Source organism: Engystomops pustulosus, chromosome 4 (genome assembly GCF_040894005.1).
Source record: "Engystomops pustulosus chromosome 4, aEngPut4.maternal, whole genome shotgun sequence".
Taxonomy (NCBI): Eukaryota; Metazoa; Chordata; class Amphibia; order Anura; family Leptodactylidae; genus Engystomops; species Engystomops pustulosus.
The window spans coordinates 201,053,751-201,079,851 of NC_092414.1; the positions used below are offsets into that span (position 1 = coordinate 201,053,751).

A 26,101-nucleotide genomic window follows, 5' to 3' on the forward strand; every position below is an offset into this window, starting at 1 on the left:
TACTGTGTAACCAAATGTGTTCATATATAGTGTATATATGCATATGTTCTCACCCATTCTGACCAACACCTGCTTTTGCATCAAAAAACATGAATAGCTAAATGTAGCCTATGGGGCACATGTATCTACCTTTTGGCTTTTTCTTGCTTTTTTAGAACTTTTAATGGCACAAGTGCACTTTTGTAACTTTTTTGGCCCTAAGAAAGTCTCTCATCAAAGCTCAACATTGTCTTGTTTTCTACAGTGCTCCCTAAGGCCATGTTCACACACTACTAAATCTTAGGAGTGGTGATTTGCCTAATTGCATTACTGGCATGTAATTAAACAAATCACCTCTCCTCAAAACGCTAACGTTAAGAAATGCAACATAAGCGCATAGGAAAAGACCTCAGCCTAATCACATATGCATTTCCATGGAACACATGCGATGAGTAACAGAATACAAGCTGTTATAAAGGTGTCCTCGTATATATTTATAAATAAGGAAAAACCACTAAAATATATAGGACTAGCAGACAAGCCAAGACTAAAGATACATGTGCCCCTATGTGTTCCCACTGAAAACACAAGCAAAAGGGAAAGAGCACCACATATTTAGCATAGGTTACATTGAAGACACATCAGGCCTCATTTATCAAGAGCAAAACTGTTTAAGTAACTCATGGAAAACAATCATAGAACAGCTTTCATGTTGAAAACTCCTGTTTAAAAATGAAAGCTAAATATCCAACATTGTGCTTGTTCCCCATCTCAGGCTGTAGTCACACGTGGCGTTTTTAACCCGTTTTTAAGCAGTCCGTCATCCATTTTTGACAAGTTTTCCAATTATCTTAATTAAAACTGACTAAAAACAGATGCTTAAAAACGGGCCAAAAACGTGTTCAAAACACCACGTGTATCCACAGCCTCATACGTTTCAGTGGGAATGCATGTAAAATCGAGCCAAGCCTCTACCAATTGCATTTTTAAATGCCAATTAAGCACCATCTTTGAAGACAGCCTTCGGGTGGTGACACACATGGTGTTTTTAGGCCGTTTTTGGGCCACTTTTTTATTTTTTTTTTAAACGCATGCGTTTTTTGACCAGTTTGATTTAAGATAATTGGTCAAACCTGTAAAAAACGGATGTGTTTTTGAACACATTCAATTTTTTTATGATCTGAAAACACACTAACTAAAAACAGCCCAAAAACACCATGTGTGTCACCCCCTTTAAAAGTCACACAATGTAGTGATTAATGACATACATTATATATGTATCTCTCCCATACTTCTAAGATCTAACATACACATTACCAACACCATTTCCTGCATAGAATGCACACTGAGGCCACATTCACACTTTGCATTTTTCAGATGCAGTTTTTGAAGCTACAAGCAGGTGTGGATCATAATGAGTGAGGGCATATCATTGTGTGATGCAGCTCTTCTTTTTTTTTTTTTCTTTTCACTTCACTCCAGGTTTGGACATCAGAAAATGCATCTGAAAAACCTAATGGGGGACATTTATTAGAGTGTCGGTGTCTGCATTGGCTTTGTTACCGACCTGCTCTCGGAAAGAACATACACATTTAATATTGTAGAGCTGTGCAGAGACATTTCTGTCCCCGAGCCCATTTTCTGTCCCCGAGCCCATTTTCTGTCCCTGGGACCAAAATCTGTCCTAAGCACCAGAAATGTGTCCAACAGTCCCTGCTAGACCAGTTTTCTTTTGGTCTACTTTCCGCCAGTTTACAGCGCCCAAAAATGGCTGTGACACATATTAATTCTGTCTGAGTTTCCACTCCGCCAAAGCCACGCCCCTTTTCGGAGAAGAGTCGGAGCAGACGGAAAAAGTCATTTTTTCTGTCCCCGACAGCTAATAAATAGGTAGGAGAGCAGAACATGTGGTGAGAGCGCCACAAAACTGGCGGAAACGCCTTAGTAAATGACCCCCAATGTGTGAATGCACCCTGAGGCCATGTTCCTACGTTGCATTGCAAACTGCATTACAACTAGTTTTTAAGCAGTTTTAGGTACAGTTTAGTAAGTTTAATTGGTAAAAGACATGAACTGAACAGTAGAATATAATTTTGAAAGGGAAACCTGTTCATGTGATTCACCTGTTCAGTTCATTTGATTGCAATGCAGTTTGAAATGCAACGTGTGAACACGGTCTCATTGTCCCAGCAATAAGCATAGCTGAGGGTTTCCATTCATCTATTGTACACCTTGATGTTTCTCTTCTTTTTTAGCACATTCTGCATCTACACTCCCTCTAAGGCTGGTGCCACACATGGCGTTTTGAACCCGTTTTTGGTCCGTTTTTAAGCAGTCCGTCCAAAAAGTCTGTTTTTTTTTTTTTAAACGCTTCTGTTTATGACCAGTTTAAATTAAGATAATTGGTAAAACCTGTCAAAAATGGATGCTTTTTCAAAAAACGCATGCGTTTTTTAACAGACTGCTTAAAAACGGACCAAAAACTGGTTCAAAACGCCATGTGTGGCATCACCCTTAGGCCAGCGGCACACGTGGCATTTTGAACCCGTTTTGGGGCCTTTTTAATTAAGATAATTGGTAAAACCAATCAAAAACGCATGCGTTTTTTTAACTGACTGCTTAAAAACGTCCAAAAAACAGGGTCAAAATGCCCCATGTGCCGTGGGCCTAACCTGCAAGTGGAGTGGTTCTATTTTTACTACCTACTACAATTCTGCTGTTTTGGCTTTTAAAATACACCATAAAGATTTTTTTTGTGTGTTATATAACTTTTTTCTCATGTATGTAAAAAAGTTGGTTCTATCTTATTATTATCATTTAGAGTGCATTCAAACAGTCACTTTTTGTCGCGTTTTCATTGCGTTTGAAACGCATATACAACAGCTGATGAGAGGTGATTTGCCTAATTACATTACCGTTTACGTTTGTAAACGCAATGTTAACGCATGAGTTAACAAAACACATGCGTTAACAAAACGCATGCGTTAACATCGCGTTTACTATGCGTTTTGTAAACGAAAATGTTAACAGTGATGTAATTAGGCGAATCGCCCCTTCTCAGCTGTTGTATATGCGTTTCAAACGCAATGAAAACGCAGGTCAAAACGCAACGTGTGAACGCGCCCTGAGGGCGCTTGATTAAAATCACATAGCTCTTACAGGAGCTCTTTCATACCACTAGGCAGAGGGAGAACTGCCCTCCTCCCCCACCAATGTGAGGTAGTGACCTTAAGGACATTAGCGTTTTGATTCCGTTTTGTTACAGAATCAAAGAGCACTGAGGCAACCCGAGACTCATTGGGGCTCATTTACTAAGGGCCCGAATCGCTCATTTTCGTCGGGTTTCCAGAAAATTACCGGTTTGTGCCGTTTTCCCTGGGTTTTTGGTGCACGCGATCAGATTGTGTTGCATCGGCGCCGGGTTTCACGCGACGGAAATCCGGGGTGTGGCCGGAAAACCCGATGGATTTGGATAAGCCGCAGTATTTAAAAGAAAAATGTGTCACTTGACACGCACTTACATGCACCAGGAAGAGGATGGTGAACTCCGGCGGATCTTGGCGGACCCCAGCGCAGCAGCAACACCCAGTGGATATCGGGCACACGACCTTAGTGTATCCCGGCAAACTCCGAATCAACACCGGACAACTTGCCGCGGAATCGTGAATGGACCGGCTAAGCATGGGCATCACCCTCAGTGTATTTTAACTCCCTTACAACCCTCCCTGGATGCTATCATATGCTGATAAATGTTCCCCACGGTTTCTAAATTATTTCAATGAAATATTTTTTTAGCTCAGCCAGGAATTTGTACTCATAACCTCCACACTCTACCATGCCACAGTGATACAAAGCCTCTACAGTCTCTACAGTGAATCTTTTAGGGACCAAGTACCCAATCTTCTCAGAGATCTCTCTATATATCACTACATTATGCTTTTTTTTTTTAACATATCGGTATCGGTAGTGCACTCAAAATTTTGGTATCAGTGCAACCATAGCTGTGACTGCCCCAACACATCTGCTAATAATGCAAGCAGAGCTGTAGAAAGTAGGACATCATTGAGAGACGTAAGGGTTTATTTTTTCCTCCAAAACAAAATTCTGCCCACTAAGGAAGAGCAGAAGTAGTGCCCTAGGCCAGTGATTTTCAACCTTTTTTGAGCCGCGGCACACTTTTTATACTTAGAAAATCCTGGGGCACACCACCAACCAAAATAGCACAAAATGACACTAAAACAGTCATAAAAGGCCTCCCTTTACTAATAAAAAAAACCCCTAGCGGCCTCCCTTTACTAATAAAAAAACCTCTAGCTGCCTCCCTTTACTAATAAAAAAACCTCTAGCGGCCTCCCTTTACTAATAAAAAAACCCTAGCGGCCTCCCTTTACTAATAAAAAACCCCTAGCGGCCTCCCTTTACTAATAAAAACCTCTAGCGGCCTCCCTTTACTAATTAAGAGCCCCTAGCGGCCTCCCTTTACTAATTAAGAGCCCCTAGCAGCCTCCCTTTACTAATTAAGAGCCCCTAGCGGCCTCCCTTTACTAATTAAGAGCCCCTAGCGGCCTCCCTTTACTAATTAAGAGCCCCTAGCGGCCTCCCTTTACTAACTAAGAGCCCCTAGCGGCCTCCCTTTACTAATTAAGAGCCCCTAGCGCGCCTCTGGTCACGTGACTTACGCGACCTGACGTCAGGTCGTGTCAGTCACGTGACATGGGCCGGGCAATGCAGGAGCTACAGAAGATGGGCGGATCGCCGACGCGGGGCTTGTAGGTAAGTATGGGGGCAGAAACACGGGGGCGCGGCGGCAGCGCTACACAGGGGCACCATAGTTCGGGGAACTTTCCCCGCGGCACACTCAACCATGTGTCACACAGGTTGAAAATCACTGCCCTAGGCCATTGCCTACCTCTGCCTACACCTCATCCCAGCCCGGGCCACACAGGCTCTTCAGCTACTGCTGATTATCAGAGAGGTTTTGACATACAGCAATAATGATGGAGGTAATAATGTAGTCTCCTAACTGTATACAATTTTGTAGAAGAATATTGTGAGGATTATTACACTGACCCCCAGCTGGTGCAGTCTGCACCTATATGTGATTCTCTCTTGGTGCATCATGGAATAAATATAAAAGCCATTATAAGTAAAGTATAAATTGACATTCATGATGAGAGCAGCACTACGGTGAAATGTGTTTCTTTCACATTATAGGCTCCTGTGAAACGCAATCAGGTAAAGACGTTTTTCTCCTGGACTGAAACTTTAAGTCTATTCCATTCCCACGGACTGCCTGTATATCTTGCACTGTGTGTTTGGAGCTTACATTAGATTACATTTGGCTCCTATATACATAGATAATAATTATCTGAATCCAACATTTATGGAAAGTTCAGATGACCATCTAATAGTATAGGGTCTTCAAACTCTCATTTCCCTTATAGTAGATAGGGGTAGATAAATATTAGGTAAGCTGGATTTCAATTGCCCAATACTTAAGTTCTGACACTGCTGTGCCAAATGACACATGCATACTCAAACCAAGCCAATCATGCATGTATATGAGGCTGTTATAAGAGACAGAAATCAGCTTATTGAAGGTTCATTCGGTGGAGATCACCATCTGTGTATTGGATGTATTAGTCTTGCACCACTTTGATTCTGTCTGACGGTGGTGTGTGAGTCCCAAGAAGACTGGCGTGTTCATGGTGCACTGCACGGTGCTTGTACTGGACCTCACCGCATCAGGAAAGGTCCTTCACAATCTTCAAGGGGTGTTGTCTAATACTTCAATTGATGAAGAGAGTGCTGTATAATATGCACTAATGGGCAAAGTTGTGGAAACGCTTTGAGTTTTCTACATATAGTCCAAACAAACACTACTAAAGCACTGTAAGTCCCCGGTCACAAGTTCCGTTAGGCGTTTGTTCATAACGCGACTTCTGGCGCACAGGGGGCGGTCCTCGGCCCGAACGCACATGCGTTTTTAGGGGAACGCATGCGATTGATAAGCCGATCGCATGCGTTTCCCTGGAAACACATGTGCATTTGGGTCGAGGACCGCCTTCTGTGCGCTAGTGTAGCGTTATGAACGGACACCTAGCGGAACGTGTGACTGCAGATTAAGTGTATTTTAGTCAAACGTTTGCAACTTATAAATAAAACCTTATCAGCCCTAGATATTTCTAACACAATATTTGTGAAATTTCACCAAAATTACTCTTTTTACTTTTAATTAGCTACAGTACAATACTTAAGCCATATATGCTAATATTTCCAATATTGTCTTTATATGAGATAACTTGGTTAGTAGCGCATTGGATATCCCTTAGGGTGAAGACACACACGTGGCGTTTTTAAACCATTTTTGGGCCGTTTTTAGTAGAGCATTTCCAGATCGGAAAAAATCGGCTTAATATACTGGAAACCCAAGGAACACAAAACTACTAACATGTGAGACCCTCAGAACAAATACCGGAGAATCCCATAGTAGATAATAAGATTCCTGAACAGACTAAAATACTGGATATCCCCAGAGCAGGCAAAAAATAAAATAAATAAATCCTCTCCTGGCTCATCTTCTCCTCCCTGCACCACACCACAGCTTCTTATTTCCTGCATATCCCAGGTGTCGGCTTCCGTCATCGTCCGTGGTGGTACAGAGGATCCACTACCACTGATCCTGACAGAGGCTTTTATTAGAGAAAGACATGTTCCTATAAAAAATAGACCTAATAGACGCTTTCCATACAATCTCAATTGCCCCAAAACACAAAAGGTTACTTCAGTTCTATTGAAAAGACCACTTTTATCACGCTCCATATACATGCACACAACTGTTAAAACCCGTAACACACTTGAGGTTTCAAGGCATCCTATGCATAGTATATTTGGAAGATTTACAAATTTTCCATTTAGATCCGCTTTAGTTCACTGTTCACAGAAACACAACATTAGACTTGTCAAGGAGGGCGGGTTTCCACCTACCCAGTGCCTTATATTATTAGGGTTTCACATAAACACACACTTATTTCACCTGAGGGTATCCAGAGAAAACTAGGTAGAGGTCCATAGGCTGGCAGGACAGGTTTGCCGAAAGCCGGGCATTACACTGAGGAAGATGGCAAGTTTAGTCAGAAGATTCATAGCTATGTAACCTGGGTTCAAGCTAGCTCCAACCAAATGTGGTTATGTTCCCATTTATGGAGAGGGATAGAATGGAGCATAGGGAGGAGACTCACTCACCCAGATAGAGGAGAGTTGCAGAGATGGGAGGAACTTCCAGCTTTTCCTCCCTCATTAATTAGAATACCTCAGGCGGATCTGGTTATAACATTAGACACCTCCTTCACAGGTTGGGGAGCCTTTTCAGCGAAAGGTGCAATAAGGGGCATCTTGTCAGACTTGGAAAAAAAGGTTTCACATAAACATGTTAGAATTAAGGGCAACGAGCAGGGTTGGACTAGGGTGCTTAGGGCCCACCAGTGAAATTAATTCTGGGGGCCCACCCTACTGTTGCAGGAAATTTTATCTACAGTATATCACGGCAGTCGGGGTCAGAATTTTTCTAGGCATTGAGATAAGAAATTAATTCTTCTCCATCTGTGGCTGCAGTGTGTCATAGATGCTCCTGCAACCCATATCGTGGGTCCTGGGCTTACCCGTGCCCCACCAGCACAGTGCCCTCTCACCTGTCCATGTTCTGGCTCCCGCAGCTGTGTGCACGCGTCCCCAACTCCTAGGCTCACGAAGATTTAAAGGGCGCGGTCACCGCTGATTGGTGCTGGCCACTTCCAGGAAATTGTTAAAAAACGGCTTCTTACAGCATGCCCTGACGGATCTTTTTGCTATATGCCTTTGAGAAAGCTAGTATTGTTCCCCTGTGCTTGTGTACTGATTTCCCGTTCTGACCCAAGACCTGTTCCTGTTTACGCTCCTTCGCTGCCAGCCCTGACCTTCTGCTTTGCTCCTGTGCCAACTGTCCTGACCTCCTGAATGTCCCCAACCACCAACCTGCCTTCTGTTTCTTGGCTGTCACAGCGGACAAAGTCGCATCTGTGAAACAACTTGGTTGGACCACGCCGCAGCAAGTCCAACCCGCTTTGCAGCAGGCTCTGGGTGCCACTTAGACTTTGGTCCCATGTGTCGGCTTGCATCATCATAACATTCCGTAGCTGGGAGAAAGATAGGACATGTCCTATCTTTCCCCAGAATACATCGCCGTGCCCCATGTTTCTCTAAGGAGAGGGGCGGGGGTGAGTGTCCCTCACCTCCTCCTCCTCTCCCCGGCACCGACGTGTGCCCGTCGGCTACAGTACGGCGGGCACATGTTAGTGTGAATATAGCCTAAAACAGATATAGACATCGACATCTTCAGGGCACATTCAGACAGAGGTGCTGCCGCAACCAAAGCATTCGCAAAGGAGGTACCGTTGGACACGATACTGACAGCAGATAGATGGTCTTCCAAACATAATTTGTAAAACATTATTAGAGACCTTCCGAACAGGAAACATGTGCTAATCTACCCACTTGCTGGTGCTCGGTGGCTGAGTTTACAGGAATCTATGATCTGCAAACTGCATTTGCTCTAGGGAATAGGTCAGCCACCCAGCAACAGAATAGAAGTTTTAGGTATCCTAGTAGTGTCTCTGAGGAAACTAAAACGATTACAATTCTATTGCAATAGGATCGAAGACTCAGGCTAAGGAACGCCGCAGTGGTCACTTTTCATGTGCCAACGGAATCTACAGGAGGCAGCTGCTGGGACCCGGTAAATGTTGCTGGGTGGCTGACCTATTCCCTAGAACAAAAGCAGGTTAAAGATCATAGATTCCAACAAACAGAGCTGTCTCTAGCCCAAAAGTTGGAAGGTGTAACTGTGTGGGGCAGAAGCCGCATCTTGTGCTCCTCTTTTTCCATCAGATAAGTTGGGAGGTATGCCGGGCCTGGGAATATGGGAATCCCCTTCTTTTTGGTAGCTCCACACGAAAAAAAAATTTGTGCCCTATTATGAGACCACATATTGGTGCCAGGGGGGCTACATCAAAGGTTATGGGTGGTTTCATCACAGATCACACCAAATCTGTGGTGGTTAATCAAAAAAAGGAATTAACATATCTTTATAAACCAATTTCCTGCATTTGGGTATATGGGTATAAGTATAAACTGAGAAAAAAAGTGACTATAAATACAATTTCTTCCAAAAATCTTTAACATTTACCTCAGAAAATAAATGTTGAAATAATAAAAAACAAAAAAACAAAAGCAAAAAAAACAAAAGCAAATCTGTGGCGGTTTATCAAAAAAGGAATCAACATATCTTTATAAACCAAATTCTATATGCACTGAGAAAAAAAGTGACTAGAAATACAATATCTTCCAAAAATCTTTAACATTTACCTCAGAAAATAAATGTTTAAATAACAAAAACAGTTGTTTCCCTGACCGGGAATCGAACCCGGGCCGCGGCGGTGAGAGCGCCGAATCCTAACCACTAGACCACCAGGGAACCTGACACTCACGATAGATGTGAAAACTATGACGCGAGAGGCAGTGTGTGCTGCGCAGGCGCAATTCTCCTGACAATGCGCACTTCTGAGTGACCCGCCCTCTTTCTCCACACGCTCTGTACTCACATCACTGATTGGTCGGTTTTCTCCCGCCCTTTGCTTCTCGCGCTGTCATTACGATGTCCGCCTCTAAACGACCGTCCACACAGATCCGTCACGGTCCGTGCCTCAGCGATGAACAGCCAATAGCAAGCGGCGGTCTAGCTGTGGCGTCATAGAGGGCGGGGCACAGCCTGACGCAGGAGTCAAGATGGCGGACGAGGAGAAGCTGCCGCCCGGATGGGAGAAGCGGATGAGCCGCAGCTCTGGTAATGGAGACGAGGCGCTGGTGACGTCACACGGCGCGGCTGCTGCTGCTCGGGTTATGGCGCTGGGCGCAGGCTTTATAGCGGCACCGGCAGCTTCCTGGCACTGAGGGGCTCATTCATTTGTTGTGCAGCTCCTCTCCTCACCTGCCATGTCTGGGGGGTTTGGTGTAAGTTTTCGTCACATTGTGGCGACTTTCGATATGTGACGCGCACGATTACCTGCTGTTGGCTGCTATAATGCGCCAAACCCGAGCTCCACCAGGATTTGTCTATATAAAAGTGACCTGAGGGGAAATAACGTAGAGCAAGCGGCGCTTCACAGGCGACTTCTGAGCGCAAGCCAATGGGTTTTCGTACAACCGATTCGGCGCTGCTCTATAGAGCGATGTGTGTACGACAAAACCTCATAATTTACATATATTTCCACCCCATTTAGGGAGTTTTTCTTTAGTGGGAAAACTGACTCCACCCCCTCAAAGTTTAACTTTTCACGCATCCTCCTCCAATTAGCATCCGTATTGGCGACGGTCGCCAGACATCGTCCGCATCTCCTAGGGACTTTGCCTGGAGGGATAGACGATGCGCGCTACACTTGATCCTCATTCAGTTACGAAAAGGGACACCCCCCCCCCCCCATTCATGTGTCAGGAAGGACTTATGGTCCTATATCGGTGATGGCGGACCTTACCGAGACCTAGAGTGCAAACTACAACCAAAACTCACTAATATGTCGCACTTTACGTAGTAACTTACTGCTTCCTGCTCTGTCACAGCTTTCGATTGTATCAGCAGCCAGAGGACACCAATACAGAAGAAAGTTGGAAAAATTTGGATGTTCATTGCAGCTTCTCTCCAGGGTCTCCTGAACAGTAAGAACTGTTGGGCTCGAAGTTACAATGATGATCCAGATGTGTCCACACCTTCCCACTCCTCCTGTAGTCCCCACAGCGACTGTCACAATGACAGTGCTGAGCGCAGCAAGTCCTGGGACTGCAGGAAGATGCCTTGAACCCTCTTCAGCAATGACCTGGGTGCCCACAGTTATGGCTGAGTACCACCTTAGGCATCTTTGCCACAGGTTCGCCACCCCTGCCCTAATAAAATAACAGTGCACTGGAAAATAATTGAATAATTTGGGTAGTTTTATTAATATGACCAGAGTCTGCTCTGAAATAAAAAATCACATTTATAAAGGTTTTTAGCCAGTTTTCTAGCACTCCTATGTCTAGTTTGATAAAAGGGAGTGGCCTCATGCCAAACAGACCGACAGATTTTTGGTCCCTGGCGTAAATTTTATGGATTCGTCTAGACAATTTATGGATTGGGCACGTAAGATGAGGCTGAAACATACAGGATGATTCCCACACATCTGATATTGTAGGTGATTCCGCATGCCGTGTCTGTGGACTGTCAGACCTGCATTGCGCTTGTACACACTGGATTTGTGTAGCTCCGGTTAAATTTTGTAGACGGCCTTTCACTTGGCTTCCTGTTCACATTATTATGGCAGTACAAGTATGACGGCGATACAAACCTGTATGTATGCCAGGGCGAATTTTGTCTGCCAACTATAGCATGGGCGGTACTTTTAGCTTAAAAATTGGTGACCTTCTGCACAAAAAAAAAACCCCCTTAAAAACGGACAAAATGTATATATTTCAACCACCTAAATCAAAAACCTGAAAATAAAGACGCCTGTTTCCAGACTTGAGATAAATGTACCCCACTTGTCACAGAGAGCCCCGTGCTACAGAAAAATACACAGATAGCTTGGAATAGTAGAGAGCGGTGTATATATCTGAAAGTTTATCTGCGTCTTGGGTTTGTTCCGTTACTTTGGGACCACCCCCTTTAACCTCTTAGCGCTCTGCTCAGCTGGTAATCGGAGCTGAACTGGCATCATAAAACATAGGGCAGTGGTGGCGAACCTATGGCACGGGTGCCAGAGGTGGCACTCAGAACTTTTCTGTGGGCACTCGGGCCATTGCCCCAGGACAGAGTTCACCAAACAGGACCAAATCCGCCAAATCTTCCTGCATTCCCAGGCAACTGCTCTCAGCGCTATTTTAAAGCGACACTTCATTAACTATTTGGAACTGCACAAAAAATGAAAAGGTTTTGACAGAAGCTGTTTGGAGGTCATGCTGTTGGACCCACCATTCTACCTATTAACACAATGTTGTATAATGTGGTCAAAATCATAACATATAGTAAATCATATAGTATAACCGTGTGTATAACAACCCGTTGAATAAAAATTATTGAATCCACACAATGAACAGCGGTTAAAAAAAAAAAACTTAAAACCCCACCAACAATTTTGATTTTTGCTTATTTTTTTTGTGGGATGAAGTAGGAACAAAAGTGATTAAAAAAATAAACAGCTCTATAGACAAGGTGTTAAGCCACTTGAAAGACGGTGATGCAAAAACACCACAATATTAGGTTTTATTGTGAGAAATTTTGTAAAACATAAGAAAAAAAATGTTGAATTATGGAATCTCCTTAATCCCTTTGACCCATAGAATAAAAATAAGATGTTTTATTAGGCTGTACGGTGTACACCGGAAAAAAACTACTCCTCCACGCGCCCCAAAAAAGTTACTGGTTTCCACAATACCACATTAGGGCGTAGTAACCTTCAAATGGTGTCACTGGAAAATGCATCTCCTCCTGCAAAAAATTGCCCACACATGGCCCCACTAACAGAAAAACTAACATTTTTATAGCCTACAAAAGGGGCCAATGAAGAAACTAATATTCATAAAGTTCTAAAGGATAAAACTTGTCAGCTGCAGGGCGCTCCTTCCCTGTGCGCCCATGCTACAATTAACGTCCACATGTGGGGCGTCTCCATACAAATTTTTAGATGGGTTTTCGCTTATCTCTTCTACCTATGGCTCTTGTACTACACTGGCTTTTCAATATAAATTTTCCTAATCTACAATTATGATAAACTGGATTTTTTTTTTTCTTCTGTGCAATTTCCTAAATACAATTATTGCATTCTCTATGTAATTGCAATACTGTATTGTACAGTTTCACCTAAAATGTTAGTAAATTGCCATCTGCCTGTTATATGGGGGGGGGGGGTGTCCCAGCTGATACTGTCCAATTACTGCTTGGTGTTCAAAAAACCCATTTTAAATGGTTGGGGAGGTGGCGGTGGTGAGGAACGTAAGATTGTTACACAGGCCTGGTTGTTATCTCTATGGGTAGATCATAGGGGATTGAGAGACGAGCAGAGGCATAGTTGCAGTTTTTATTAGGTGTTGTGTATTCTATAATGTCCTCCATGCTGTTGCTCCTTATTAGTGTTGTGCAATGGGGGGGAAACATATTCTGGAAAAAAACCTTGAAAAACAGCTGCTTAAAGGGAACCTGTCACCAGGGACCTCATTTTTCACTAAAGACAGGTTGGAGAAGCTTATTACACCTGCAGTGCACATCTGCCTTTTCTAAGCATTTGCATTACTATATAATTGTGTGATATAACTTACTCTTGCTGCATGACAAAATCCTGGGTTAGTCACAGAGGCCTGGTCAGCCTGACATCGGGGGGGGGGGGGGGACAAGCTGTACAGGAGCACAAACACGGAGACAGCCTGCAGCTCAAACAGGTCACATGTTGTTTTTTGAAATGCATGAAAACCAAAGTCCAGCCCCTGTGACTACAGGATTTTGTCATGGAGCAACAGTAAGTTATAACACACAATTATATTGTAATGCAAATGCTTAGAAAATGCAGAAAGGCAGATTTACACTGCAGGTGTAATGGGCTTCAGTATCCTGTCTTTAGTGAAAAATGAGGTCCTTGGTGACAGGTTCCCTTTAAATCTTTTGTTTACATAGTAATTGGAAAGCGCCTTTAATTTGATCACCTTTTTGTGTTTTTTCAGGACGTGTATACTATTTTAACCACATGACTAACGCCAGCCAGTGGGAGCGGCCCTCGGCGAGCGGGAAAAATGGGCAAGGTGAGCCGGCAAAGGTACGATGTTCTCATCTGCTGGTGAAGCACAACCAGTCCAGGCGTCCTTCATCGTGGAGGCAAGATAAAATCACACGCACCAAAGACGAAGCTCTGGAGCTCATAAATGGTAGGTAAGCACTGGAATAGCTAGTAAGTAACCAGCAATGACTAGTAGTTTAACCCCTTAAGGACGGAGGGTTTTTCGGCTCATTTCTCGCTCTCCAACTTAAAAAATCCATAACTTTTTCATTTTTCAGTGTACAGACCTGTGTGAGGGCTTATTTTGTGCGTAACAAATTTTACTTTCCCGTAATGTTATTTATTTTAACATCCCGTGTACTGCGAAGCTGAAAAAAAATTCCAAATGTGGAAAAATTGCAAAAAAAAACCGCACGTACGTCACGTTCTTGTGGGCTCAGTTTTTACGACTTTCACTCTTCGCTCCAAATAACACGCCTACTTTATTCTTTGGTTCGGTGCGATCGTGGTGATACCAAATTTATATAGGTTTTATTGTGTTTTAATACATTTTCAAAAATTAAACGAATGTGTACAAAAAAGAAAAAAAATTTTTTGCCATCTTCTGACGCTAATAACTTTTTCATACTTTGGCGCACGGAGATGTGTGAAGGGTCATTTTTTGCGAAATGAGGCGACGTTTTCATTGCTACCATTTTGAGGTCTGTGCGACATTTTGATCATTTTTTTTATTTCATTTTTTATTTTATGTAAAAAGGTGTAAAAGTCGCATTTCGGACATTTGGGCGCCATTTCCCGCCTCGGAGGTCACCGCCGGCCGTAACCGTTTTTATATTTTGATAGATCGGGCATTTTGGGACGCGGCGATACCTAATATGTTTGATTTTTACTGTTTATTATGTTTTATATCAGTTCTAGGGAAAGGGGGGTGATTTGAATTTTTAATATTTTATTATTTTTTTTTATTTTTTAAACTTTTTTTTTTTTTCACATTAACCTTAGATGGTTAGATCGCTGCTACCATATACTGCAATACTTCTGTATTGCAATATATGGCATTTTTGCAGCACATTCATTACAATGAGCCACTGGCTCATTGTAACGAATCTGCAGCTGCCAGATAGCCTCGTGTCAAAAGAAGACACGAGGCTACCATGGCAACCGATCGCCGCCCCCCGATGACATTCGGGGGCGTGGCAATCGAAAAAAAGATGGCGGCGCCCGCGCGCCGCCGTCTTTTTAATGCCGGGGGGTTAATAGCCGCGATTATTAGCGGTGGGGGTTTTATGCATTATGCAAAAACCCCCACCTTTGTATGAAGAGGACTCAGCCCGTGAGCCCTCTGCACACATCCCTTATACCTCTGCGCCGTAGAGCTACGGCGCAGAGTGTTAAGGGGTTAAAGGGTTATTCTCGTCTGGACATTCATTCAGTTTCATTAATCTGCCATATATAAACATTTCTTCAATTAGATGTTATTAAAAAAAATGTTCCTGTGTGAAGATAATTTCTCATAAATGTAGTGATATGGTCCCTTAGAAACAAGACTAACTCCTTGGATACGACCACCTCTTCTGGAGGGATTGCACAAAGAAACAAAAATGTCTGGGAGTTACTGCATATCCTTCAGCCGTCCTGTGGTAATGAATGCTGAGGTCAGGCAGGACTCTATAGCGCATGTCTGGCCACTGCTGTCAAAATGTGAGGTTGTATCCGAGGAAGCCATTTCGTTTCTAAGGGACAACATGGCTACATTTATGAGAAATTATCTTCACACAGGAACATTTTTTTTTTTTAAATAACACCCAGTTGAAGAAATGTTTACTTAGGTGTAAATGAATTAAATTAAATGTGAATGCCCAGATGAGAATACCCTTCTAATGCAAAACTTGCTACACAATTGCAAGTGGTTAAATATGGTGTCCTATTTGATACATGGAAATCTCAGACACCTTGTACAGTAGTTCTTATTACATCTGCACTGTGACAGAGTAGCAGCAGCACTTGTTTGTGTTTGGTAGTTTGTCTTTTGAAGTAGGTATTCAAAGAAAACTAAAAACCCAGAAAACTTCAGCTGGACTTCTCTGGCTGTGATATTGTAATAGACCATTGACTCCATGTTATACTTGCACTGCATCTTCACTGTCTAAATTTTTGTGCGTATCTGAACCTTATTTACTTCCTGCCATTTTTGTTTTGGACTTTTTGTGACCAAAATAATAAGATGAATTGTTTCTACCTTGACTATTGATGGACTGATCTGCTTAAAAACGAAACCCTATACTATAAGTTTATCCAAAGCAGTATTACTCCCCAGTACTACTAAGGAAAGCGATGAAGCAGCACTCCGTATAGTGAAAAATCTTGTGTTTTTATTCCACCATGAAAAACATGCAACGTTTCACCTTATCAACAAAGGCATTTTCAGTACTACTGAGGGCTGGAGGCTGCACAGGCGTGCATTGCCAATGAATTGGCAATGAATGGGAATGCTGATTCAGCTGCTCATTAGTATCGTCGCACAGCAAAACCTCCAATGTCCAAAGACTGCTAGACTAGTGTCAGCCAGTACCACTGATCTGTATAACGTCCATGTTTTGGAAGCCAACCAGCCACATGCTTGTATGAAAAATGCCCAGGGTACCAGACATCTACTTTTAAAATATTTTCTAAGAAATAACCAAATTAAATCAAAACAAAATTTACTTAAGATTAGTTGTAAACTGCAATATATCCATCTTTAAGAACTAAGCAGAGAGAGGTTGGAGCTGTCAGGCAGCCACCAATATACTGTGCCTATAACTTGTATATCTTTCTTTCAGGTTATATACAGAAAATCAAATCAGGAGAGGAGGACTTTGAAGCGCTAGCCTCACAGTTTAGTGACTGCAGTTCCGCTAAGGCCGGAGGCGACTTGGGAAGCTTTGGGAGAGGTAAGTCGACCGGTTTTTATACGTTGCAGTTTCCGAACATTCACACTGCCGCATGGGGGACATATATATACGTCCAATATACGTCCCCCATAGACGGCAATGGACGCATGACCCCCTACGGGAGCGGTACGGTGCATGTCCTATCCTACCACAGCATACGGCGCCGTGCGCCATGTATCCCTATGGAAAGGGCGGTGGTGAGTAGCGCTCGCCTTCTTTCCCCGCGCGCTGCCGTTTGCCCGCCGTGCTATGTGAATCCAGCCTAAAGCGGTTATTCAGATCACTTGTAATCACCTTCCCACCGTTCAGTTTATATTCGTGGCCAACATATTTTAACAGCACTTTACAAAGTTCCTTGTCGTTCCTCAGCCCCCATTAGGACTCACAATCTAGTTAACAAAGTAGCATGTGGAAACTAGAGTAACTCTGCTCTAAATAGCAAGAGTGCCAACTGCGGGGCCACCAAATTATTCTCCCTGGAAATAAAGGTACCACACCCATCTATTTATGAGCTATTTATGAGCTGCAAATATCAACGAGATACAGATCTTCTTATGGGATCTCCTAAATGCCATAACTAGAGGTGACCCGTTCTATAGGACAAGAATAGCTGATGCCTCCTGCTCTTCTATCAAAGTTATCGAGCAATAGCGTACTCAAAACGGCTCGTTGCTCGGACGAGTATTTCGCCTGCTGCTCAAGAATTTTTAAATATAAAAGATAATTTTTATATGTGGTCACTAAGAAAAATTCATGAGTTTTCTAGTACTATGTGCTTTGTACGATTAGGATATAATGTGGATTGGCTCCTAAATATTAGCTTTAATTTCTTGAGTCAAAGCTCACTTTAATAATCTGTTTACTGAGAATGTAAATATATTGTCAGAATATTTTATCACCATAGGGTTATCACAATATAGAAATTAAGTTTGCCATGTGGTGCTCTACTATTTGTTGTACTTTCTAAATTCATCAGTGCTCACTTGTGAGTTAATGCTGATATCTAGTTACTTACATTGGTTGCCACTAGATGGCGTTGAATTCCACATATTTGGACTTGAGGATCATGAAATTTTGGAGGATTTCCTACTTCAAATGTCTCTTCATAAGGATCTTGCATCCCTGACTTATCACTTCCCCTTTGTCTCTGCAACCATCCCAAACCCTAAACTCCAACTGACTTTTTAGTGTCCCCTATATGCAGTAAAGGATCAACTATAAGTGGGTACTTGATCCATCTACACAATAAGTGTCTGGCATCATGTAACTGTTTTTGAATGCGGATGCGCTTTGTAACATCTTAAAAAAAAAAAAAAAAAAAAAAGTGCCGTACACCGTATTGAGCATGCGCACCCACTTAGAAATCGGTGCAATCTGGCACTATAGCATGCGCGCCAACTTAAACCTCTGTGCGGCTTCGCTTACAAACCTAGTAACTGGACATCAGGACATTGCAGCATCACCCGACAACCTGCTTATACTGGAACTCCAGGGTATATATTTGAGATTAGATGCTGCGCACACGTCATAATACGTCATCATAATGCTACACTTCTGTGGGTGTTTTACAGAGGATCTTTCTACTTCACACATTTGCAATAGTCAAATTATAATTTTTTTTTTTTTTACCTGTGTTTTAATTAAATCACCGATAGAAAGACGTTTTCAGGGCATAAACATAATGCCATGGGGCATAAATCTGAACAGACTACTTCAGAAAAGAAACCCTCTGTGCGGTCAACAACCATGAAATTAAAGGTAACCTACCACCACAAATCTACCTATAAAGGTAGATCGGGTGGTAGGTGGATCAATGGGACGTGAGGATAGCCCTTTTAAGGGCTACTCCTCACATCCCCCGCACTTTTTTAGTAAGTTTTATTAGCCTTGTATGTAAAATTTTTTTTATGCGGCTACTGGGGCGTGGAGTAGCTGCATCTGAGGTTACATGGCGCGGCTACTCCTGGTAGCCTCTTTTCCCCTCCTCCTCACCATCTTCGGCGCGCAGCTCCTCGTAGCTGCACGCCCTCGTCCGACGAATCGTCCGTCTGCGCAGAACAGCAGGCCCGCGCCTGCACGGTCACTGCTCCGAAGGCGGGGCTGCACAGGCGCGGGCCTGCTGTTCTGCGCATACAGCAGATTCGTCGGACGAGGGCGTGCAGCTACGAGGAGCTGCGCGCTGAAGATGGTGAGTAGGAGGAGAAAGAGGCTACTGGGGTGTGGAGTAGCCGCGCCATGTAACCTCAGATGTGGCTACTCCACGCCCCAGTAGCCGCATAAGAAAATTTAAATACAAGGCTCATAAAAGTTACTAAATAAGTGCGGGGACGTGAGGATTAGCCCTTAAAAGGGCTATCCTCACGTCCCATTGATCCACCTACCACCCGATCTGCCTTTTATAGGTATATTTGTGGTGGTAGGTGCCCTTTAAAGATTTATTTTAATCTTCTGTTGGAATCAATGATGATATACCAGGAGCACTTACTCCTAGATCCAGGCACCATGACTGTAGTAATCTTCTTATATTTGTTGTCCATGGCTTTGTTCTAAAATCCTCTTTTAAAAGGCTGATGAGCCTAAAGGGATCTGGGGGTGTTACCAGAGCACCTCTGTGCTGTAGATTTACGGGCTGTTCTATTCTGAAGGCGCTCGTACCAAACCTCCCTCCCCAACGTCCACACTGTGTGCTCTCTGCTGCCAAGATTACAAGGAGGATAACAAATATTAGAGCCTAGTCGTGGCGCTGGGATCTATGAGTTGGTGTCCCTGGTTTATCATGATGGATTGTGATGGTAGATTTCCTTTTTATATTTCATCTCCTCAATCTGTATCCCCTTGGAGCCCTACACGTCTGATTTCCTGTCAGTCTGCGGACATATTCTGTGAGCGCCTGTCTGGATACTAATTATTTTGTAATTTATTAATGAGCTTGTAATTAACATGCCACATTTTCTGGACGTTTTCTGAATAGAATAGGCCGGGGAATCTCTCCTCACACCGTAGCTTCCTCTTTTTGAGACCACGCAGGGTTTTTTCTCTGATAAATTAACGTTGATGCCAGTTTCAGATCGCTATGTTCAGGTCAGTCTGTGAAATGCAGACCATATGTCCTCCATAATTCCAGGACTCAACCTTCTGCGAGCAGCAAGACTCGTATTGTCCCTGGCATCTAATTCTCTGTGGTGCCGGAGACCCGGCTTCCCTGTGCGAGATAACTGTTCTGCACTGAAAGCCGGGTCACAGGACCACAGGTCACCTGCACTGTACTACATGCTGCCTGACCAGGTGACTTGGTGCTATATATATATATATCTCCAGCTCTCTGCCCCCTAGTATATAGTCAGCAGCCCCCTGTGCCAAGTATGCTCTGCCTATTAAAAAAAAAAAAAACTTTCCTAATTTTTTTTTATGGCTTTTGCTGTGCACCCAAAATTACATATCTTTTATTCTTTAGGTCTGTATGATCAGGTGGGATACTACATTTATGTAGGTTTTATTGTGTTTTGATACATTCAAAGAAATGAAAACCTGTACTAAAAAAAAAAAAATCTTCATTTCGCCATCTTCTGAGAACTATGACTTTTTCACTGCTACTATTTTGAAGACTCCTATGGTTTTATCATTTTTTTATTAAAAAACAATTTTTATGGTGCACAATGGCGAAAGTGTTATTTCTGACATTTTGAGCGCTATTTTCCATTACGGGGGTTAAACGCCAGGAGCGACGGTTTTGATCTGACTTTTTGGGAAGCGGCGATACCAAACTTGCTTAAGATTTTTTTTTCTTTTTTTTTTCTTATTAATTCTAGGCAAAGGTCATTTGAATTTTTAAGGGTTTTTTTTTTTTTCTATTTTCCTGAATCCATAGGGTACTTTAACCCTAGGTTGCCTGATCCCACAACCTAACACAAGTGCAACCCTACAGCCACAAAGAATCTCCGACACTGTTCAACCTAAAGCTACCAATGAAAAGTACTCGCTCCTCTGCAACAGTCTCTGCAGCCCCAGTTTAAATAAGACTGCTCTCCCAAATATTAGACGATTGGTAGTGGCCTAAATCGGTGTTCTCGTACTTGGATGGATCTTCTTTTTTTTTGGCCGTTGCATGTGATGTTACGTCTGTATTTTCTGGATGTATCGGGACTCGCAGTAGATGGTGCTCCCTGCATGGTGTTTGGTCCAGGAGCTAGAGCCGGCACATGGGTTATGATTCTGATCTGGCTGCATGAACATGGTTGGATGAAACGCAGGCATATTTTGGCAAGCATGTTGTCTTCAGATGGAAATATCATTCCCTGATATATGGACCCATATGTCAGCCATATTTAATAGACTGAATAATGTTTAGGGACCAGGACTCGGGCGTCTTGGTCTTCTAGGCTGCAGCGAGTCCCTGTCCTGGGGCATGGTATTGGACTGTGTGTGTGCAGGATGACTACAATTATTTTAGTCTGTTAGCCACAATGGAGCCCTTTCACGCTATCTGTGCTCGCAGACTCTGCAGAGTCCTCTCATGGACTGACCACAGTCCTGGGGTCTAAATTCTTTGCATCATTTTGATATTTGATGCAAGGAGTCCCTGCTTCGGCACTCAATAGCAGCTTGGACATTGTAATGCATTTCAATGTCTGTACTGCTGTCTTTCGGTGTAGCAGGGGTACTATCTATGGATGAGCTTCGGTGATGACTCAAGCCTTGGCAATTCCTCACTTGCAGTTGTGTAACCAGCGGCCATTGTTATTGTAAAGCATCACGATTATGGTGACTGACTCTTCTAAATGAACTTTTTGCATGTAATGCACTTTATAACCACCAGAGGCTGCAATTTATAAACTTGACATGTCTGGCTATGAGATGTGGCCATGACACAAATTATACATAGTCCTGATATTGAATGTGAGTGATCTTATCCCCTCTCTGTCTTACAGGTGACATGCAGAAACCCTTTGAAGACGCCTCCTTTGCTCTGCGGCCTGGAGAGATGAGCGGTCCAGTTTTCACAGATTCTGGCATCCACATTATACTTCGCACTGAGTGATTCCCGTTTTGTAGGGGTTACCCCAGCCTTTAGTAGAAGGGATCTGGGGCTTTGGAGACGGATGATGTTGTTGTGGATGCAGAGCAGGACAGGTGGGACGGGGTAGTCTAGGCTTTAAATACTTTGGGGGTCTTGTTCAACATTCTGGAAGATTTGAGTGGGATTTTTTTTTTAAATCGTCATTACACGTAACGGATCTCGGCAGTTTTGGGCAGCCTCGTATCAGTGTTGAGCATTTGTTTACTGCAAGGGATCTGCATGAAGGGTTGGGGCTACGTATATCATCAGTCACATGTACAACTCCTCATGTGTTGGAGCTAGATAGATTACTAGAAAGACTTACTGTGTGAATATAATCTTGTTTATAACACTTCCAACATACACGGCATAGCTTAAGGTCCTGCATGCTGGGTGCTCTGGCGTGTACATCTACCATAACGATCCAGCATCTAGGATTTATCCAATTTTCGATCATTTACAGCTGGAATTCTTTGCGCTTCCCAATGGAATTGTATCTTAAGTATTGCATGTGATTTATGTATTAACTCAAGCCATTCCATTAAAGAAGCTCCTGTCACCTAGTTGTGGTGGAGTGTGGGCTATTTTCTTGCTTGTTTTTAGAGACATTTTGGACAGTGTTGAATATAATCGAGTAAGCCCACAATATGGCTGTGCATTCTATCAAGCTGAAAAATGGTGTGGCTTGCCTTGGCCTTTCGTGTTATCGCAGCTCTTCTTTCTCCATCTAGGCAGTCCCCCACTTACATGACTTTTATTTACAAATGCTTTTCCCTGCCACCTGTGACCTCTCCGGTTCTGTGGATGCTGGAAATTTACATTACTATAGCCCTGTGCTACAAGGAGCAACTCTTAGCATTACCAAAGGTGTCTTCAATGAAGCTTTATTGGTAATCCATGTTCCGAAATGAACCCAAAACTGTGAAACTCCATTTGTCGTAGGGACAAAAAGTTCTGGCTCAAGTAGCTCCTAAAAAATATATTTGTTCCGACTTGCATACAAATTCAACTTAAGAACAAACATGCAGAACCATGTATGTAACCTGGGGACTGCTTGCACAAAGCATAGCTTGTAGTTTCAAGAAATATTGCAAACGCAACCTCTCTTTATTCTGTTGAACAGGATTTTATGGGAGTTGAATATTGAGGCCTTTCTTTGTTGTAGAACATCCATCTCAGAATGTGAGCATTGGTGGGACCATGTGGTCCAGATAAGGCACATGTGCAAGTACTTGGACTTTTTCCATGGATTATGTTGCTATATGGCTTTGTCCAATGTTTAAAGAAAATCTACCTTTTTTATTCCATGTATTATGAACCAAACATACCTTGAGACTGTTGTCTCTACGTTGATGAAGGCACATATCTTGTTTATTCTGTGAGCTGAGTGGTTTTGCTGAAAAAACAATTTAAAAATTATAATACTGTAGCTCTGTCACCCCCTTGCCTGGGTTCTGCGCTTTTCCTCACATTTAGTTTTGCACTGGACCAAACCTGACAGGCAGAAGTAATCAATCGCTGCACCATCATCCAGCTCAGGTTGATTAGTCCTGTCTGGACAGTACAGAAAGCACCATGCTATGTGTTTATCTATGGCAGGCTGAAGCAGTCCAGCTTTCCCTTGGTCTTGAATGTTATAATTGTTTATTTTCATCAAAACACCTCTGCACAGGGATTAAACAAGATATGTTTCTGCATCAGTGTAGCCACAGCATTCTCAAGGTATGTTTGCTTCATAATGCATGAAATAAAATGGTAAATTTCTTGAGCTGGGGGAGGGGGGAGGATGCAGAAAGCCTCACCAGTCTCAAATCTGTGCTGTGTCATAAGGATAACCTAAACTAAAGTCCAGGATGATCCACTTGACCTTAAATGAGGTCTGAAGAGTTTGCTGTACAAAAAAAAAAAAAAAATACACTATATAGACACACCTATTTAAAACTTTTCTAAAATCCAAGTGTTACAGGTCTCTCCTACTAAATCTTTAGACTTTATTTTGATGATGGAGAAAGAAGCTGTCAATCTGATCAGGGGCTTCTGGTAAGAAGGAATGACATATGGGCACTTACTCTCGCCCTAAATTTCTATCTATTTTTCTGTGTTCTAGAATCTGTCGTGGACATTCTCACAAGTCCCCCTCAAAATAGTGGGAGTGGTTTTTCTGACTTTCCGTGGAAACCACCGGGAAGTCTCTGTCCATGCAAAACATGCATTATAATATGCCATTACATGTAGGCTTTTACGTTGGATCGGTCTTAGCCCTCTTAGCTTTGTATAAGCAAAATGGTTACCACTCCCAATATATTTAAAAAAGAAAAAAGATAGAATACAGAGAATTATTTGTGCATTTCTCTCTTCTATAATTTTTTTTTTTTCTTTTCCGTCCATTTGGAACTTTGAAGACTTTCTTTGTTTTCGGTACATGATATCTATAACGTGGAAGTGGACTCACATGCTTCCACTGATAAGTGGTGAACTATAGGTGGCTTCTACTTTTCTTTGCTATCTACTAGTTCTCCATTCTGATTGGTAATTGGATGCCAGCATATCCACGTGTGTGTGTGTGTGGGTTATCCTCCACCTTGGATTCTTCAGTCACGGCTATATAGCGTTAAACAGGACCTGAGAGTTGATGAGTTTGCTCTTGATCCCTACCGCTTCTATCGTAAGATTCTCCAACATGTGTAAGGATATCTATAGGGAAATGCCTTGACCGTGAAGTGAGACAAATTTATTTGCTAAACGTAGTATATCTGTTACACAAACCAGGCAATTACTTTTTGGCCACAGGTAATGACTTGGGTTGATACTTGAGTCGATGCATGTAACAAACTCCGCCTACATCTGCCGACGCGAACATAATAACCCACCTCCTGCTACTAAACGGGAGATTAAACGTGGCTTTAGGGTTGTATGCCAATACCTATTCATACAACATGAGATGTAAGCTACAAAATATTTATTATGCTAATTTTGTGGTTTGGCTATTCGTTCTGCTGTGGGTTTTTTTTTTTTTGCTTTGTTGGCAACTTGTATCACAATAAAAGTGCGGTATGTGTACAAGTAACCCCAGTGTTCATGTATTTAATCCACTAGACACTAGGCATTGAATGTCACTGTAAAAAGTCATGCAAACAAGCTATGTGGGTAATTCTAGTCAAACCTCATGTACATTGGATTGTAAGAGGGCTTGCACCTGTTCAAAAATACTTTAAACTCATTGGGACAACGTTTGAACAAGTCTTCTCCACCAAGCCAACCACTTCCATTTACTTAAAATGCACTTCAGTGAATTTTGTTTGTGTCCTTATAAACAAAGTATATGTAAGCTTTATGTAAGCTGTAGTTGTGTTATTTCATGACCACTTTGAACCCCCCCCCCTCATATGCCCTTATATGGTCACCAGCTCGGGCATCAGAAAGCTGTAAAAAGTCTTGGTTAAAGGAAACCTACCGTTTGATATGATGCAGTATGAAGCAAACATACCTTGAGACTGCTGTAGTTACACTGATGCAGGATCCTATCTTGGTTAATCCCTGAGCTGAGTGATTTTGCTGAAAAAAAACAAATATAACATTATGATAATGAAGCTCTGTCTCCTCTATGGCTCCTCTGGCGCTTGCTTTCCCGCTTCTCATAGCAGGAGAGTTTCTCTCTGATTGCATCATCATCTCCTGCACTTCTCTTCCTGCCAGACAAAATAATCAATTGCTGCACCATCCCCCAGCTGATGGGTAGAAGTCGTTCAGCTCAGGTTGATTAGTACTTGACTAATCATGCTTTACTTGGCATCCATTTGTAATTTCAAGTTCGTGTAAGCAAGTCTGTCCCAGCTTTCCCAAGGTCCTGAATGGTATAATTTGTTTTATCAGCAAAACCACTCAGCTCAGGGATTAACCAAGATATGATCCTGCATCAGTGTAGCTATAGCAGTCTCAAGGTATGTTTGCTTCATACTGCATCAAATGGTAGGTTTCCTTTAAGGCCTCATGCGCACGAACATACTTGACTTGGATGTAGCATACAGCCGGCTTGAGGAGGGCAGGGGGGTGTGCTCCTTTCTCCAGAGGAAGCCTTGTAGCTGTGCCTTGTTTCCAGCGTAAGATAGAGCATGTTTTTTTTTTTTTTTCTGGCAATGGTACCACACACACGTGTGTTTACTGTTGTGTGTACAATGCACTTCTATGGCAAATGTATGCTAGCTTCTGTTTGTACAGCTAGCATGCAGCGCCCCCATATGTTTGTGTGCATGGAGCCTTAATCTATTAGTGAGCTAATCCATTGACTTCACTGAGGCATA

General features: G+C 42.7%; 1 protein-coding gene and 1 non-coding gene across 2 annotated transcripts; one reads left to right on the forward strand and one right to left on the reverse strand.

Annotated features, from left to right (window-relative positions):
* Positions 1-9,418: 9,418 nt before the first annotated feature.
* TRNAE-CUC (transfer RNA glutamic acid (anticodon CUC)) lies at positions 9,419-9,490 on the reverse strand. Its single transcript has one exon. It is a non-coding gene; the product is annotated as a tRNA-Glu (tRNA).
* A 178-nt stretch (positions 9,491-9,668) lies between these two features.
* On the forward strand, positions 9,669-22,363 carry PIN1 (peptidylprolyl cis/trans isomerase, NIMA-interacting 1). Its single transcript, XM_072149428.1, has 4 exons — positions 9,669-9,859; positions 13,759-13,959; positions 16,634-16,744; positions 21,673-22,363. The coding sequence occupies exons 1-4, from the start codon at positions 9,802-9,804 to the stop codon at positions 21,780-21,782; spliced, it is 480 nt and encodes a 159-aa protein (XP_072005529.1). The 5' UTR covers positions 9,669-9,801; the 3' UTR covers positions 21,783-22,363.
* The last annotated feature ends 3,738 nt before the right edge of the window (positions 22,364-26,101 follow it).